This window comes from Porites lutea, chromosome 11 (assembly GCF_958299795.1).
Source record: "Porites lutea chromosome 11, jaPorLute2.1, whole genome shotgun sequence".
NCBI classification, from domain to species: domain Eukaryota; kingdom Metazoa; phylum Cnidaria; class Anthozoa; order Scleractinia; family Poritidae; genus Porites; species Porites lutea.
Window position 1 is genome coordinate 10,678,348 of NC_133211.1, and position 12,863 is coordinate 10,691,210.

The 12,863-nt window shown below is 38.2% G+C and overlaps 2 protein-coding genes across 2 annotated transcripts in view; both read left to right on the plus strand.

Moving 5' to 3' along the window:
• Positions 1-5,319, plus strand: LOC140952995 (uncharacterized). Its single transcript, XM_073402466.1, has 4 exons — positions 1-231; positions 3,373-3,494; positions 3,712-4,116; positions 4,889-5,319. The coding sequence occupies exons 2-4, from the start codon at positions 3,384-3,386 to the stop codon at positions 5,246-5,248; spliced, it is 876 nt and encodes a 291-aa protein (XP_073258567.1). The 5' UTR covers positions 1-231; positions 3,373-3,383; the 3' UTR covers positions 5,249-5,319.
• Positions 5,320-12,702: 7,383 nt separating this feature from the next.
• Positions 12,703-12,863, plus strand: part of LOC140952997 (uncharacterized) — a 1,430-nt gene continuing 1,269 nt past the window's right edge. Inside the window, exon 1 of the mRNA XM_073402469.1 lies at positions 12,703-12,863. This exon is cut by the window's right edge and continues 748 nt beyond it. Within this exon, the coding sequence (XP_073258570.1) occupies positions 12,836-12,863 (28 nt within the window). The 5' untranslated portion in view covers positions 12,703-12,835.

A 12,863-nucleotide genomic window follows, 5' to 3' on the forward strand; every position in this document is an offset into this window, starting at 1 on the left:
TTGTTTCTACGAGCATAGAATGATTCATGACTATCACAAAATAGTCGGAAAAACGAAGACAAGACAAGAATTTTAAGGCTGAAAAACGAACAGAGTAGGTTTGTATATTTTTACTTAACCATGGATTCTTCAAAAGTTACGTTACGTATTAATCACAATTTTCCTATTTCTCTGCAGTCCATTGATTTGTCTACTGAGACACTGTGGGTGGTACAACTGGAAATCTTAGAGGTAAGTTGAATGCCTCATAATAAACCGTGTCAGTGTGAAGTTTTGAAGAACATTTCCGTCGACTTTTTTAGAAAATGTTTTAGAAATATACTCGTCAAAAGGCAAATATTTTAAGAATCGTTTTCTTCTAAAACTTATTAATCCTCCCAAAATTAAGCCTCTCGCGATCTGATTATAATTTAGCCTCTCGCTGTATTAGCGTCACTCTCGAGAGTGAAATCAGTTAAAATTCTTTCACTTAAACAGTGCTTGAACACTTGACAGATAATTTTTTTTTTCGGAATTTTCAAATGTTTTAAAGCTACTCTACCGTGTGTTAATCAGTTAATATACGATGGTCTGTCCAACAAAAAAGCGCGTTGCAGTAGTTTTGGATTTGTACCAAAAATCCAGTAAAGGGTATTTTCCAGAACTGACTGAGCTACTTCAAGGAATCAAAAGCGTCAGAGATAAGATTAAGAAAAAAAATAATAAAAACGAGGATATCTTTCCAGTTTCACTGTCTGTGTCAGTTAGGCCCTTCTACACAAGAACCCGTTTAGCCTAAAATTTAAAACAGGTTCTAATTTTAAGATGTTTTTAAAAAATTTTGTACATATGGGTAAATAAAAAAAGTCAACATTCATATCCCTGTTTGGCCGAGACATAAGTGGTTCATCAATCCAACTGGAATGTATTGGTATGCGGTGATTTTATGTAAGGAAGAAGCCAGGGCGGATAAAGGTTGGGCGGTGAAACGAGCGCTCCGCTCTTCATTTAATGTGTGATGCGGAGTAGGACTGGCACGAGCGCTCTTTCCGCGCTTCCGGTGCGCTTGAAGGCCGGCGAAATTTTCCTTTTTGCAAACCGGAAATCCTATTTTCTTTCTGTAATTTCAGGCTACAATGTTAAATAGATAAATTCGTTTCATAACAATATCAATAAACAGTTTCATATGTTTGTGTCTGTACGTCTATAGGTCAAACTTGTTGGTCGTATAATGCCAAAATTTGAGTTTAATTTGAAAGTGTTGAATACCTCCTCCTTCCACTAAATATCACCTAATCGTGTTTCACCGTTTCGTTTGCAAAAGCTTAACACTTCTTAACCTCAATTTTTACATATGTTAAAGGGGGGTAAATTTTATATAACATAACAAAAAATTAGATTGATATATATTGATATAGTGGCGTTGTACTTCTTCAAACTTTGCTTCTCGTTTGCAACGCGACATGGCGATTCGCGCAATGCGTTGCAAATCCGGCAACCGCATGTAAACAAAATTTATTGAGGTTAGTTGTAAGGTTTTTTCTCCGTTTTTCTCTCTAAAACAAAACAAGGTAAACAGTAAAAACTGAGGGGAAACTAATTTTGAAGTTTCGAAGAAACAGAAAGACGTATGAGATGTTTTTTCAAAATTAAAAAGAAGGATGATGGTGATTGAAATTAGCATAATTTCACCTTGCACGAGCTGCACGCATTTATAAAATATACGTCATCTAGTTATGAAACACGATCTGCTGTCTTTTAGTTTTGCCATGGATGACATGAAAGAGATTTTCGTTCGTGCTTTAGACAGTACTTAGTTGTTTTTGTTTTGGAATCACGTCGACATTGGCGAGTAGCAGAATGAAAATATAATTCAGTGGTAGAGTCATGGAAGTAATAAAAGAAACCCTTTGAAAGAAATGTTTGTCTACTCCAACTAAACCTCCCGCAAAAAATAGCAACATTTGCCTCTCGGAGACAGCGTACCAGCACAAAGGAACGAGGAAGAAGTGCAAGAAAACAAATTATCAAGGCGCCATAATTCAGTGACAGCGGCAGTGTCTTATGTACAAACCACATCGCAAGCCCCGACCGAAGTCGAAAACAAGCAACATTTCTAAACATAGTGCCAGTCCACTGCATCACACCTTTTTGCTCGGACGCGCTCGTTTCACCGCCCTACCTTTATCCGCCCTGGAAGAAGCCGAATACAACAAAAGAGTCTTAGTTACAACGTATTTTTTTATTCAGAAAATCAATCAAGAACCTCTTTAAGAACCGAAATAGCCTAAACTTTGCGCTAATTACCATTTATATTAGAACCTGTTTAGGCTAACTTAGGAAAATGAAGCTTCTTAGTCGCGGGTTTTTACTGAATAGCCTCCAAAGAGTCTTAAGAACCGTTACACTGATAAATATTTTGAAAGGCAAATTTGTCGCATACAAAATTTTCAAAAAATTACATGTGCAGATATTAATGAGAACGATTGTCTCCATAGCTCGTTAAATTAACACGTCAGTGCCTTTCAAACTTGGTTCAACTTGTATCTCAAAGGAAGTTTAAAACAGTTCTTATCATTGGCCATTTTGCAAAATAATTGTTTAACGTCATGGAGCCTTCCAACTCGTTTTAACTTGCAACTTAAATAAAACAAAAGCAGTATATGACTCCTTTCAGTTGCGGGTCAATTAAGACTGGCTGATTTACATGTAACCAATAGCAATACCTCTAGTAACTTACATTTAACAATCTTTCAAACTTGTCTAAAACACGTTTTTATGTAAAATTGGTCAAAATAGGACATAAAATCCTTGGTAATGTTAAAAAATTTATCATTCGTCTTGGGATCACTACAGTCGTTCATACAAGCAAGGTAGGACTTAAGTCAATGTTTCCAACACGTATCAAACTACAATACTCAGTTTACTTAAACGATTGCTTGGAGGTCTTTTCAGTCTGGTTTCAATTTGAACTGTTTCTTTTCTCGAAATATTCAATGTAAGGCTTACTGCTACTAGCCTTGTTTTGTTGTGTGTGTGTGCTTTTTTTGTTTGAATATTGCTTAGCAGTCGCTAACGTTCTATCATAAGCGCTAAAATCTTAAGCGAGCGTTTCAACGAAATGTCGAAGAATTTTAAGCGTCCGTGTAAGTCCGACATATAATTGCAAGGACATGGTAATTTTCTCAAGTAATGCTAAAAGCCGGCCTGAAAATTGATGAATGAAACTGATTTTTTTTTCTCTCCAAAACAAATAATAACTTCGCCACAGATCATCAATTCGCGTTGCTTGTTATCCCCATTTTTTAAAAAAAAATGTTAGCAAATCATTGAAAGTGATGCCTTTTTAAAGAATATTTGGCCATAATTTTGAGCGTTCTCCTGTTTTCACAGGTTTCCTCATCATGCAAACCTTTATGAAGATACCGCTGGCTACGGTGTTATGCGGGCTGCTCTTACTGCTGATTACCTTGTGTTCTGCAAATGACAACAACAGCAGCAAACCACGTGACAAGGTGTGTTTTTTAAACAAACATTGTAATATATAGTAGTAATATATGTGAAGTGAAAGTCACTCAATGATACCTGAACTATCAACCTGGCGGAACTTAGTGAGGTAGAATGAATGAACGGTGATTTTTTATTTAAGGATGCTTGACTGACGTTGATTGATTGACTTAATCAATTGATCATGAATTTATAACGGAATGAATTTTTAAATTTTTCATTTAGAGTATTCCTCAAAAGACTTTACCTTATGGTTCCCGTGGTCATGGTGGGTGTTTCTGTGCACCAGGAATTCCAGGCCTCTCAGGTAGTCCTGGACCCGCGGGATCACCCGGTAATCATGGACCTGAAGGACGCATGGGCCCACGGGGAAAGAAAGGCGATGAAGGAGTTCGTGGAAGACCGGGAGCACCAGGCGTCAAAGGAGTTAAAGGACCTGCAGGCCCAGCAGGTCCACGTGGGGAAAAAGGTGAAGCAGGTTCAGCTGGTTCCCCTGGAAACAAGGGTGATACAGGTGCTCGAGGAAGTCAAGGTCCCCCAGGTCCAAAGGGTGCTCCAGGACCGTTTGCTCGTAATTGGAAACAGTGCGTTTTTAAGAAGGAAGATAATAGGGACTCCGGACTGATAAAGGTATCAACTGAGTTGGTCGTTGTAGATTATATAAATTAATCCCAAGCAAATTAATAAGTCCGGTTAAGACCGATTTAAAAGCTCATTAATAATTCACAAAGAAAAAAGAAAAGAAGTTAATGTTTAATGCATGAGTGTCTTTATATCTGATAAAGACAGGGCTAAACTTTACATCCAATTTTTTAGACCAAAATTACCCCAAATCTAAATATTAGTGCAAGTGTGAAGAATCTATATCGGAGATTTTGAAGCCATTCAAAAAACTCGGAGTCTTGTATTTTCAGGTTTATAAACTCGAGGTGAGTCCTTTGAGAAAAAAAAAAGTGTCTTTCGGAACTTGTGCGAGCTATCCATGGAATGATACAAAATGAAGGGAGAAAGTCTAATTTATCAGTTTAAGATATACTTATATGTTTTTTGTCTGAATTTGAATGAAATTCCCAGGGGCGTAGAATCCGTAACGCAAATACGCACGTGCGTACTAGAGAAATTGGTAGGATTTTTTAAAGATTTTCTGTTATAAGTAAAAGCTATTTGTAGCGTCGTGACTTGACTTTGTATTGTGCAGATTTGGTCCTGTCTGTCTCACTGTTATTCCGCATCGTTTTTACACGGTAAATACAACAGTTTGAGTAGTGTAATGAGATAAATTGGAAACATTCTTGAAATGTTTGGCTTCAGGCGATCCCACGATACATTGCGTATTCATAAAAAAAACGGAAAAGAATTTCGGTTCACCTCGCTGATCTTTCTTCCTTTGGCCATTTTAAAGGAGTGCATTTTCAAGAAAGCATCAGACACTACTGGGTTGCGTGTCTTTTATAGTGGCAATCTTCGTCTCTACAACTGCCATAGATGCTGCAGACGATGGTATTTCACTTTCAACGGTGCAGAGTGTTCAACACCAGGTGCCATTGACGGAGTGGTCTACATGATATATGGACATGGCAGGAAAAAGGACTTACACCGTCCACGTCACATAGAGGGAGTCTGTGAGAAAATCCACAGGGGTACTGTTCGCGTGGGATTCTGGGTCGGCAATTGTGCCGGTTACGGATCTGCTGATGCTAACACAGGCTGGAACTCAGTGTCCCGGATATACGTGGAAGAAGTACTTCCCCCACAGGCTTAATAACAACAGAGCCACAGTTTTTGTTTCACTTTCAAAGATAATCATGAACAGAGTAATATTTCAGGGGTAGTCAGTCCGCATTAAATCTCTTTTGAAAGTGCAGGGTTTCAAGCTTCAGAAGCTTACATTACATGTTACAAGATAACAACAATGTTTGAGCGACTTTTTGTTATCTCAATAATTAAAAGGGCTTTAAAATAAAACAAATTGCGTGAAATATGAATTTACTACCCTTTCCGACCTTTATATTCCCTTTGTTATCTTCTTCTTGATTCTTTGGTTTATCATTTAAGATTTTTTTTCTGTGCTTATATTCAGTTACAACAGAAACTCATAAGGAGTTGAAACGTGTAACTCTCATATGTTTGCTTCGTCCGATGCTCGTGATTATTCATTTGCGAAAGTACCATATTTGGAACGAGAAGAACAGATAACTGACCAATCAAACTTCGTAAACAACGTGACGTAATTTTCCTTCGGGTTCCCGCGCCCGCTTAAAAAATGGCCGACAACCGGGGGAAAAACTCCCGAAAGCCGAGAAAGCTTTCATTTCAAAGGTTGAAACTAGGAATATTACCGAAACACTGAGCACGATAAAATTGCCTTACCACCCGGGCCAAACGTAATGCACCTATCAATGTAAACCCCGTGGGGCGGGGGGGGGGGAGTGCGGGCAAGGGGTGGGGATTTGACAAATTTTAAAATTTTTCGATCAAATTCCCCAGGGTGGGAAACGAAAGGTCAATCAAAAGTGTCAAAAAAGCCCCCACCCCAGGGGAAAAAATCTAAACAAACAATGCTATAATACTATATAAAACGAATAAAAGAACATTTCAAACACGTTGTTACTACTTTTATTCACGGTTAACGGAAGCTCCATTAAATTACTCGCTGTAATTAAGTATTTTCTCTCTCCACTAGCATCTCTTATCTTGAACAACAAAATCACTTCAGGAAGATTGACCGTGCTGTATAATATTAATAAAACGTAAAATGCTTTATAACATCTGCTCAACATGTCGGAACAGGTCGGATCAGTGACCCATAAAAAATCCTCTGACTTTCATGGTGGAATTCGATTTCAGTCGAGTTTTACAATCAGATGGGAACTTGAAGATAAAAACTTCCTCAAAATAGACATTATCTATGACAGTTTAAAGTATCGGATTATGGCGATTAAAACAAATGAAAACTTCATACCTTTCTCCAACAACGTGACTTTCAGGAAGCCTCGAGGGACGGACTTGGTAACTGCTTCTGAATTGATACCAGGCTTCTGTCGGTCAAAGTCAAATGTCCCGACCCCGGGGTCGCTTCGCACGATCAAAAGCCCAACAGCGGGGATAGTCCCAGGCGTCAAATCCCCTCCCCTTGCCCGCACTCCCCCCCCCCCCCCCCACGGGATTTACATTGATAGGTGCATAACATTATGAAACCCATTGACGGCCTCGCAACTTCTTGAAGTTGTCACTTCAAAAAACGATGTCTCGTTGATCATCTGCACAGTAAACTTATACTGCAAATAGGCTTTTAAAATTCTTATGTTAAAAGTCTAGAATAAACAGTGAAAAATATTTTCGAATAAAATTCATTAGCTGCGTATCGAAAAGTGTCCAAAACCTGAACCTGATATCTTCGCAAAAAGTGATGCTTGTAATGAATGTGAGAAGCATTTTAAAAGCTTAAATTAAACTTGGATGTTAAGTTGTAGTCACGATCGTGTTTTGAGCTAATTTTATGAATGAACAAACTCAAAACAATAGACAGAGAAGCCGTTTCTTCAAAATTTTTATTCAAAGTCCAAAAAGTTAATCCTTTAAAGCAATTCGGAAAACACTATCTGGATCGTGGATCCGTTCACGCAAGTGAAACCGGCTAAGCACATGGCAAAATTCAACACAAAATCCATCTCAAATCAGGGCACATTTTGTAATTTTTCTTTAGCGCCGAAGAGAAAAATTTGTAAAACGTCTATGAAACATTTAAAAATACATAAATTCCCTTTCAAAAACGTAATTGTCTTTGCCATAGAGTGCAAAATGTACCTGAAAATTCAGCAAAAACTTCGCTGACTTGGTTGCATTTCAAAACAGACCATTGGCTCCGCCGTGAAGAAAACAAGGTTGAATTCCTCGAAGGACGATTTCTTGATGAAAAGCTTCCCTTTCTCCACAAAAAGGAAAGCTGAGCATTCTTTTGAATTTTCTCTTTCCATTTTTTGTCTTTTAACGGTGTATTTTTAACCTTGAAATGCAGATTTCTTGTCTTTGCACGTGAAGAGCTAAAACTGAGCTCGTATGAAGAATAAGGTTACGGAAATAAGACCGCGATAATATAATGCTGAATTCAGAACAGAGAAAGGTCTTTTCACACTAAAAGGTTAGTCACAGCCACTTCGCCGCGGATGCCAAACCTTCACTCAGGAAATCAAATTGCTGCTTGACCTTATTCGCTTAATGAGGCAAAATATTTGACTGTCAAGGATTTTTTGCCCGATGTGTTAACATTTGAGTCTTAAGGTAAATTTATTCCTTTGTTGGGGAAAAAGAAAAGTGTTTGAGCAGAGATCAAAACGGTTGACTTATTGAAGAAATATTGGATCGCTAACTTTTCCGCATTCCCCAACTTTAAAAGCTACAATTTAGCATCTGGAACACTGGAACTGCAGCCTGATAGTCCCGCACTTAAAAAAGGATGTTTGGGTGTTTTTGGCTAAGCAGAAGGGTTTCCTTTTGTCTTGACAGAAAACGGCTTGGCTAGCATCAAAAGACGTGTTTCAGCAAAATTCCCAATTGCAAATGGGTTAATACTAATAGTAAAAAGAATGCTGATGATGATGATGAAGATAATAATAATAATAACAATCGAAAATGAGAAGCTTATCATTTAGTTCCGAAGTCCATTTTATTGCTGAATATACGGGTAATTTGGAAGGTGAACACTGCCTTGGATTTAGTTCAATCTTTTGAACTCAATAATGATGGTCAATTAAGAAATACATTTGTGTCATGGTCTTTAGCCGTTAAACTGGGAATGCACTTTTCCAGAAAGTTTCCATGACCACCCATTAAGCCACAAGGATTATACCTGAAATGTTATTCATCAGGCCTGAGTTGTTCAAAAGTTGGATAACGCTATCCACCGAATAAATCACTATCCCACGAATAAGTGTTAGAGAAACCAATTGCGCTTTCTAGTGGATAGTGTTTTATCCAGTGGATAGCGTTATCCACCTTTTGAATAACTGGCGCCTGTACTTTTAGTTGTGTTACAAAGACTATTGAGGAAGAGAATGGACCATAAGAACAAGTTTAAAAATAAAGCCAGGGTGATTAAATATGTTCTGCAAGAGTTAAAACGTAGTAAAGAATTCCTATATAAATAATGTTTAATGAGTGTCTTTATATCTGATAAAGATGCGACTAAACTTTACGTCCAATTTTTCAGGCCAAAATAACCCCAAATCTAAATATTAGTGCAAGAATGAGATCTGTATCAGAGATTTTGAAGCCGTTCGAAAATTTCGTTGTCGTGTATTATCGAGTTTTTAAACCTGATAATACACTCCTGCTCGTTTTTTAAACAGTTCACATCAAATTATGAAATATTTAAAGTTGAAGTGAGAGAGGTCTTTCCAAATATTGATTTCTTCCTCTCATACAGTTGTAGCTGCATGATTTGGGCCAAAAGGTAGCATATTTTCTTGAATAAATAAAAGTGTGCTTACTAACATCGCCACCCGGGTTGATTGTGAATATGAAGAGGAGGTTAACTGCTCCCCACAAAATGAGGCTGCGACCCGAAGGGTGAGGGGGAAATACAGTAAGGTGTGTGTTATTACCTTGATTACAGCTCTCGTGTTATCGCTGTTATTTCCTCTGTAGGTCATTAGAAACCTACGATAAGTTTGCAGTTATTCTGGATAGATACATTAGCACGTAATGCAGTACATGTATTGGAAGTACTTAGTTTATAAAAGTAATGCCAGCCGCCCTTCACTCTTCATAGTGTGGAAATCCGAATCTCCCAAAAAAAGAAACATTTGATTTCATTGTGAAATGATGCGAGACCAAGAGAAAGGATTTCCTCCACTGCCTTAGATTTTATAAACGTCAGATTTTTTAGCTACAAATCGCTAATAAGTATTAGGAAAACCAACTATGTCACCCACTGGATAGAGACTTATCCAGTAGATAACGTTATCCCTCTTTTGTAACAACTGCGACCTGAACCTTTCAGGATTACATACCGCCGAAAGTACAATTCCATCCAAAAACGTCATTAGACCAAAGCATTTGGTGTTCTTGCGCACGCATACATTGGTTTTCGATTGAAAACGTTATTGTAGGATGTCTAAAGAGAAAAATATCATTGTATTTTTTCTTTATAATAAGTCTGGCGGAATGCATGAGGCGGGGCAGGGGGGTCCTAAAAGGACTAGTCATGTGGGCGGCTGAAGGGAACATTTTTATTTAGATAAAGAGCAATCAGGAGACACCTTTTGACTAATTATTATCTACAAAAATTGACATAAATAAACAGCACCTTAGTTGCAGTGAATGTGTCAAATAGTTGGCGTTCTAGCACTTTTAGTTCAGTTACCTGTAAACGCAGTCTAGCCTTTACCTATTGTTTTAATTCGTCTGATCCAGGATGATACTGTGAGATTAAGACAAGCTTTACATAGTAAAATTACTAATCGCCAAAGACTAGAAAGCTGTTTTGTTTGATTTGAAAGGTAGAGCTAAATATCTCAGTAGACCCAGAGCGGTAAATTCCCGGGGAGGGAATTTTCGTATCAAAAATACCATGCCCGTTGGAAAATTGGAATTAAGCCCCTCAGTGAAGAGACAAATCTGGGTGTGGGTCCAGCTTGATTTGACCACTGACTCAGTCAAGGAGTGGTCGCGGGAGACTATTACGGCACTGGTGCGAAGGGGACGATGGGAAGGTGGAGGAGTAAAGGAAGTCTTTGCTCCTTCCCATTATCCCCCGCACTTCCCTTTACCACGCTTCTCTCGTTAATATTAATAGGGGACTGAGAGACCTCTGGGGACGAGTCAGGATTTGACCCCAAAACTACAATATAATGACGGCATTTGCTACTTTTATTTAGCTAAATCATTATTAGTCATGTCATCATTTTTATGCACTTGATCAGCCTTTAGATTTCCGTGAGAGGAAATACTCCATAAAAATAGAAAGTCGATCAAGGACTTCTTCAGGATAGAAGTAAAGAGCAATAACATGGAACCGGAAATATTTCCAGCTGGCGACATTTCCTAGTGTCCCGAGAGCCCTCTCTGAAAGGTATTGGGGTATTGGGTATTTATTAGTTCCTAGATATAACTACACGCAGAAAAATTTCTGTTCATCCCTTATATCAGAATTTCTGTGCCTCAAACATCCTGCGTATATTGGACAAGGTGAAATTTTGCAGTTCGTTTCAAACGTCTTTGCTTCCTCTCTGCTAAGCTGGCTCAAGCGTAGCTGAGTACGACTCTAGCTCGACAGTAGCGCGATAGTTTCCGTAGCCGTTTTCGAATCGAAAACAAAACGGTTCAATAAACTTTAAAATACTTTCTGAACGTTTTAATGCATTCGTAGTATATAACTGAGTTTGACACTACAGTAGAACGACGTCTAAGTGGAAATCAAGTAGTGTGTAGCAGAGCAATTAGCGCACTAACCGTTCTGCGCCTGAGTATAGTAGGCAGTGAGCGCGACTGAGTTCGGCAAGGCAGCAGCTGGCATGACTACATTTGAAACGCGCTCCAAGCCGACGAATGCCTGAGTGTAAGATCTCCAGGCAAAACAAATTGAACCAAAATTAAGGGAAATCAGTTTTTTACCTGATTAACTGCCATGCGTAAAGATTTAATTTTCACTTCGTATATAGAATTTCAGACTCCCGCTTGTATTATACAGACGACATTTATTACAACTACATTTAAGAGTTGCATGGTCTTCTGGTGAAACTGGATCGATTATTTTCGGTTTATGGTCAATAGAGGAGGTCCTATATTATGGCAAAGCTATTTCATTCTGGAAAATTGAATTTTTCGAATTGAAACTACAGTATATTTTGGGGCACTAAGCCAGACCCTGGTCGGCTAACAGAGGTCCAAGCACGTTCTTTTTTTCTTTACTATCAAAGATAAAAGAAGACACCATGTAGGCACAAAAAATTATTTCCACTAATACAGTTTCAGTTATTTTATTTCACTTTTTTTTTCTAGCAGCCAACGTTTTGCCCAAGGGTATGTTACAAGAATGCAAATTTTACGCCAGTACTTCATTCTAAACAAATAACACGCTCAATTTTCAAACAAACAGACCATGACAATGACTTCCGCATCCAATTTTTTTAGTAAATGTTTTAGTAAAATTCGAAAATTTGGTAAGAAGGCTTTATTAACTCGTGCATCATTCATTTTATTCCTAGTATCTTTGGCTATCTTAAAAGATGAAATTTACAAAATTAAAGGGCATGACTGCGAACACCATATTACGTTTTGAATGTTTTTAGAAGGCTTAAATAGAGAACTTGCCACGTTTAAATTGGGAATTGATACTACAGACCCATTGAAGCATGCCACTCGCGACAGGCAGAAACGACGATAATTTTAGACTGGGTCTTGTTTGAAATGATATCGTTCTTAGGTTACTTGAGATGTGTTTCGCGTTAAGAGAAAACAAAGTTGCGGTAACTGAAGAGAAATGCGTAGAAGAGCGCATATTGAGTAAAACAAGTATACTATGTACAATCCAGGTCAGGTCTACTCGTAAACCTCAGACTTCTCTCGGAGTGGCCGTCTACATCATATAATAAAGCTACTATAAAACAGAAATCGAACACAATAACATTTCCACATCACCCTCGTTACACCTTACCCCACCTTTGCTTCTCGCCGCCATCTCTCCTCTCTCTACCCCAGTCGAAATCACTTTTTTGTAAAACGTGGTCTGACGAGAAAATTATTATGCATGCGAAGGAAACAAAGTGAAAATTGCTTTACAAAACAAGCAAATTTCTTCGAAATATCGGGACGTTTGAAGAACCGGGGTAAAACTACTGTGTTTGACTGGTGAAGGGAATTTAGGTTTGGTTCACAATATCGGGAATTTAAAAAAACAAAAACCGAGAGTTTGAGATATCGTCATTCTACTGTATTTCACTGATAGCTCTGAACAGTAATATGCGAGATGACTTGAAGAGTCCACGTCTCGCTCATGTATTGCATGTAGGTTAATTCGTTGTCGTTTCTTTGCTCACGATTGACCCTTGAATTTTCTGTCAGGAGACGAACGCTTGATAAATGGATCACTGGAAGGTATGTATTCAATAGTTTTCGCATGTTGAAACGTCGACGGAGCCTATAAATGTCTGCTCTGTTCTAGTCAGTTATCTAGTCTGTTCTTACTACAGATTTCGCAATGCAATCGTATAGAATGCAAATTATCTCCGGTACGGAGTATAGGAGATAATGACTTTCTACGTGTTATTTCTTGGGCATGTTGGTATTATCACCCCTTATTGGTGTTAGTTAATTATCTATTGTGCTATGTAGCTATATATATTTGTTAATGTATGCTGTTTGTCACTCTCGCTCCA

Coding starts and splice junctions, on each gene's coding strand:
- LOC140952995 (XM_073402466.1), top strand. CDS start 3,384: ATGCAAACCTTTATGAAGATACCGCTGGCTACGGTGTTATGCGGGCTG. Junction 3,495..3,711: donor GCAGCAAACCACGTGACAAG/GTGTGTTTTTTA, acceptor TTTTTCATTTAG/AGTATTCCTCAAAAGACTTT. Junction 4,117..4,888: donor GGGACTCCGGACTGATAAAG/GTATCAACTGAG, acceptor GCCATTTTAAAG/GAGTGCATTTTCAAGAAAGC.